The following is a 6,000-nucleotide window of genomic DNA, read 5'->3' on the forward strand; positions in this document are numbered from 1 at the left end:
TTTAGCGAAGAAAATTTCAAAAAGTGTTTGTCAAGCCGTAGCGACACTTATTGCATTCGAAGCTGATATCCCAACAGGGCAAACCTAAAGGGAAAAATCAAGCAAGAGGAGGTGGTGCGCACTCACAGGAACCACAAAATCTTACCCTAATCACTAGAAAATGTGCTACATCAGCGTCACTGTAAAACTTTCCAGGGAGGTTGGCCACGCGCTATCGCTGTCTACCTAACACTGCGCTCAATATTTGTACAAGCAACGCGTGCAGTTGCGACTCCTTCATATAGTTGGTATATTTTATCATATATGCGGAGCATAATTAAGCGTTAATATTGACAAGGTGGTTATATGCAAATCTACTGCATTCATAAAGAATTTAGATTGTTTTTTGGCCATTGTGTGTAATGATGACGAAAACGCCCTAAATTATGAAAGTAACTCGCTTACCAGCGCCTTCTGATCTGCGTGTTTCTGCCAGACTTCGCTGAAGAAGGTTGCAAAGTCGACGTCTGGAATGGTGGCACCGATCACACGCGTTTTAACCACGTTGTCTTCAATGAAAGTCGATACGGTCGAAGTCATACTTTCTTCTCAGTTTCCCAGCGCGAGTGGGTTATGAGACCAAAGGGTTTGTGACAAAGGTGACCAGTATTACTGGCCTTCCACGGCAAAAGGAGTGGTCTTGGCAGAAGACGGGCACGTGGAAACTCTGTGAAATGATAGAGGAGATAGAATAAATAGCGTGAATTAGACCAAATGTGCCAAATTTGGGGGACGCAGTCATGCAGCAGCACAATAACGAGGTTGAATAATATAGCAGATATTATCAAGCTCTGTGTCATTTGCGTTCTAACCGCTTATTATCATGTCAGTGTCTTGCAGATTCAGTTCAAGTTGTTCGTCGTAGGGCATAGTATACGAAGATTACTACAAGACTGCCATCATAAGGGTGTAGCGCTCATTGAGACAGAAAGTGCACAAATAATATGGCTGAGTAGCTATATATAATGAATGTATACGTAGATTTTATGAAATAAGCCATGTTGTTAAACGGCTTGTCTGGAATGATTATAGGTTTCTCACGAAACGCTATGGTCGTGACGTGAAGGCCCAGACCTAACAAAGTTCGTGCATAGAACTTCTACTAATGGCACATTCAATTCAATTCATTTATAATTCACAAGGAGATATGTATATCAGTTTTGTTATAAAGGCAGGGCCCCGCAACTCGCAGAGGAGTTGTGAATGAGACCCTTATGTCGTATTCAGTAATACAAACGCTAGAGTGTGCGAGAAACTAGTATGACGGGCATAAAATTGGGGTAGAATTCAAACAAGTGAAAATAATATGTACCAATGTAAGGGAACTTCACAACAGGTAAACGACTGGCGTTTTGTTAGGTCTGCTGGTAGTTTGTTCTAAACATGTGGTGCGGTATGTGTGAATGTAAATGATCTATAATTGATGCGAGACTTCTGAATGGTTAAAGTACTGGAGGTGACTGATCGTATCGGGTATAGGGTGTTTAGATAACTAATTTTTACGGATGGGCACAGTATATTTTATGCATGATTTTATACAGCAATACACGAACAAGGTCATCGATGCATCTTTCCACCGGAAGAATGTCAGGTAACGAGTTTGCGAATGTAATTGAATCGGTTCGTTTTAGGAAGAAAATACCTCGAATCGCTGTGTTCTGTGCTGCGATAAGTGGCAATTAAGTGGTGGGGTATGTGAGTCCGTATATTGTAACGGCATATGTAATGTGTGAATGTATGAAACTGATATAGAGTGTGCGAAGGGTGTGCAAAGGACAAAATGTAACGCAGTTTATACAATATTGGTATCTTCTCATAGATAGTGCTGTTTCATGTATGTGTTTGTCAGTGTAACTTACTGTCGAGATAGACAGAGAAACTTCATGTGAGTAACTTGTTGCAAAGGAAGGCTATTGAAATTCAACAATGTAGTGTTCGTTAGTCGACTTTTTTGCAGTTAATACTATATAGTTACTTTTTGTTGTGTTTGCCGGAGGGTGATTAGTATGGAGCCAGTTAGGTAGCTTTATCAGGACATCGTTACCTTTTATGTAAAGCTCAGTCTCCGTTTCAGCTATGGGAAACATATTGCTATCATCCGCGTATAAAATGCAGTCTTCTGAGTCATAGTCGGGCATATAATTTATGTATGCTAGGAAAAAAAGGGGCCTAAATCGGAACCCTGGAGAATTCCTCTGTTAGTTGTCTTTTGGGATAATGTCTTTTGGTTCAAAACTGCATACTGTTGCCGGTTTGTGAGATACCAGCTGATCGGGCTTAATGGTGCTCCACGAATGTCATACTTGTCAAGTTTCTGCAGCAATATGTCTTGATTTACGAGATTGAAAGCTTTTGTTAGGTCAATAAAAATACTCATAGGTAATAATTTTATTTCTTAATTTATTTTCGTTGTTTCCACGGTGTTAATAACACTGTCTCAGTCGACTTTCCTTTTATGTACCTGTTGCTGGACCTCGAAGCCTTACTACTCCGGCGCAGCTCACATTGAGTAAAGAACACGTCTTGCTAGATAAAAGACTTTAATGGAACTCAAGAAGAAAGGATAAGAAAGGGGTGAGCCGGCGCTACCACAAGGCCAAGCGCCAGCTAGTGAGGAGGCTCAATAATGATGATGGCTGCTTTTCTGCTGCGAGAAATGAAAAAAAAAGGAAGTCACAACAGTCTCCCGCACTGACAGATGACGCTGGGCGACTTGAAATGGCTACAGTAGCTGTGCAGGACGCTTTACCACAGTGCCGTCAGGCAAGCATAGAGAGCAAGTCCTCATGATGCCGTCCCGTCCACCGAGCAGTTCTTCTATGGGAACTAAGCACCACATTTGCCTTAGACGCTGTTTTTCTACGGGTAGAACTACATTGCCTTTCTTCAATATGTAATTTCTTTGCTTCGTTGAATGTGGAGTTCCCGAGTTCATTGAGGCTCCTTTAACCAACGAGGCCAGAAAGTTTGCAAATTCTCTTCTCTCTTGCTCCAAAGCTTCTTCAGTTGATTGTTCGTCGTCAAGGTGTTCATATTGAGGTCGTAAGGTGGTAGCGTTGTCAGTCTTCTACCAACAAGAATATCTGCTGGAGATTGGGGGTATGGCCTATCTACGTCATTGTACACATATGCTGAAGGCCGAGAATTTATTACTGCTTCCACTTTCGTTAGTAAAGTAACCAACTCTTTCTAATTGACCAGACTTCGACCAATCATCTTCTTCAAGCAGGTCTTCACAGAACGTACGAGTGTCTCGCAAAACCCACCCCACCAAGGAACACACGGGCAAATGAATTTTCACTGAATATTCGAGGAAGAGAAAAATGCGAGTACATCGGGGTGCCTAATTGTTCGACAAAGCTTCTATAGATCTTCGGACATTTTGACGAATGCTCGGGCATTGGACAGTTATAGTTTAGCGCTAGCGTGAAAGCGTAGGTTAAGGGATGGGCGCTACCGTGCAGCAAACGTTCATTGTGGGCAGCGTCTTATAGTTTAGCGAAATAGTGCTTACGTGGTTTACGTGCCCCCAAGTGGGATGGTGGCGCAACCTATTAGATGGATAATGAGTTAAACAGTGAAAATGAAAAAAAATGAGAATGTTCGCCTATGCCACCGCGCGAAGCATTGTTAGAAGTTTATTTTTGTGATAATAAAAGTAAATAAATAAGAACCACGTACAAAACGTGAAAGCATCTACGTTGCCGATTTGTTTAACTTGATCTTGTAGTTAGGCCTAGGCGCGTTCAAAATGGGAAGCTATCTCAAAAACTACGCCAACTTATCCGTAATATTCGGTCATCGAAGCTACTTGAAAGTAAGCGAAGCCATTTTATACAGTCGTTTGCTGCGAACAAGCTAAATCTTTCAACAACTATGCCAAAATCACTTCGAAGCGGGCATCCGAGAGTGCCGCCATGTTTACGTACACTACGTGCACCTACGCTACCTTAAATCTGAAAAATACCGCGTGTGCGGTAAGTGGTACGCGTAACGTACGTATCTGCGCATGCGCACTTCGATTCCGGTATCATGGTAAACCCGGCATCACGGTAAGCCCGGTACACTATAACTCTATATTATCGCTGTACATCGTGTGACAGCCCCGCCGCGGTGGTCTAGTGGCTAAGGTACTCGGCCGCTGACCCGCAGGGTGCGGGTTCGAATCCCGGCGGCTGCATTTCCGATGGAGGCGGAAATGTTGTAGGCCCGTGTGCTCAGATTTGGGTGCACGTTAAAAAACCCCAGGTGGTCTGAATTTCCGGAGCCCTCCACTACGGCGTCTCTCATAATCATATAGTGGTTTTGGGACGTTAAACGCCACATATCAATCAATCAAACATCGTGTGACAGAGAGCTCGATGTGATACGAATCTCCGAAGTGCGCAAAAGAAGTTTGCCGTCGTCAAATATTCAACATGTTCCAAGTGAACAGCTCGTGTTACAGCACAACAAAAAATAGCGATGTAAGAGTGGTCATGGTGATGCCCTTTGATGTATAGTGGACCCGCGAAATTCACTCCACTTACAAGAAACGCAGGGGTTTAATTACAACGATCCTGGGGCATACCAAGTGAGAGTCTTTCAGTAGGAGGATTGGATTGCGAGAACAGTATCAGTCATCCGTCATCAGAGCTTATCCTTGTAACCAAAGCAGCCAGTTGTGGTCAAGGAAGAATCTTAATTGTTCAACTGGTCTTTGGGAAGAAATTGTATTTTAGTTTGTGACGCAGTTGCCTTGGTTACCACAGTGAGCTGTTGTACACGAATCAAGTAGCACTCCGCCTGTTAAATTTCTTCAGCAGACAGCTGATCGAACCTATCACTTTCTTTCTTGAACTTTTTAGCATTAAGGAAAACCCATGCCGTTGCTCTTACAAGCTTTCGGAGGCTGCTGAATTGTTCTTCATCAAACAGCTCTGGCACCGATGTTCTCATGTTAAAGCATGGATATTGTTTTCTGTACCTGTCGCAACTGCCTAGAGTTTTCGAGGTCAAGTTTTTCTCTGAATTCCAGACAGAATGTATGAGACGAGGCAAGCCATCCAGGCCCATACCACCAAAATTGTGAAAGTTTGTATAGAGTCAAACTTCGAGTGACCAAATCTGCAAAGTTTACTTTTCCGAGACAAAATTGCTATCGAGAATATTCTGTCAAGTTTCTGATCTCCTGTGTCGTGTCTCGTGGAAATGCCTACCAGGCAACGGGTTCCTTGTCAAGCCAATATAGGTTAATCTGATAATTGGACCAAAATGTTACTTCACCAATGTCCAGGTCACAGTTATTGATGACGTAGGCATATAAGCGGGCTGCAAGCAAAGCTGACATCAATTCCAGCCTCGCCAAGGTGACCGTTTTTAACGACGCAACTCTGGCGTTTGCAATTATTAGTATGAGTGTGGACGGTACAAATTGAGTCGACGGTACGAAGGTACGCTGCAGCACTGTATGCTGACTCACTTGCGTCCGATACGATGTGCAGTTCTGCCTTTTGAGAAGCGTCTTCGCTGCCCGCTGCGAGGAACCATGAAATATTGAGCTCATGTAGCATGGCTACCTCTTTGCCTCACTTTTTCTAGATACCTAATAGCTTCATTGGAATGGTGTCATTTCAGCCGAGGTTTTCCCTCCAGATATCTTGTAGGAAAATCTCCGCCCTTACTAGAATGGGTGACAGAAACCCCAAAGGGTCATAGATCCTTGCAATAGCCCACAGCACAAAGCGTTAGGTAATTCGATGCTCCTCTATAACCTGTAGGATATCCTGCCGCCTAAACGAAAAGGTATCAGCCTGTTTGTTCCAATAATGTCTCAGGACTTTCAGAGGTACCTAATGTGAGCAAAGTGATTTTTCGGGAGAAGTGATTTCTGGTCGAAGACGGCAGATACAACGGGGTTTTTGTTGGCCCATTTGCGAATGCTCATCAAATCACCTTTGAAGATTTCAATTATCTCTTTAT

At 43.2% G+C, this 6,000-nt stretch overlaps 1 protein-coding gene across 1 annotated transcript in view; it reads right to left on the bottom strand.

The window, feature by feature from the left end:
• LOC142777335 (luciferin 4-monooxygenase-like) overlaps positions 1 to 688 on the bottom strand; it is an 85,601-nt gene extending 84,913 nt beyond the window's left edge. Inside the window, exon 1 of the mRNA XM_075881636.1 lies at positions 445 to 688. Coding sequence (XP_075737751.1) covers positions 445 to 579 — 135 coding nt within the window. The 5' untranslated portion in view covers positions 580 to 688. The remainder of the gene's footprint in view (positions 1 to 444) is intronic.
• Positions 689 to 6,000: the final 5,312 nt, after the last annotated feature.

Source organism: Rhipicephalus microplus, chromosome X (assembly GCF_043290135.1).
Source record: "Rhipicephalus microplus isolate Deutch F79 chromosome X, USDA_Rmic, whole genome shotgun sequence".
Taxonomy (NCBI): Eukaryota; Metazoa; Arthropoda; class Arachnida; order Ixodida; family Ixodidae; genus Rhipicephalus; species Rhipicephalus microplus.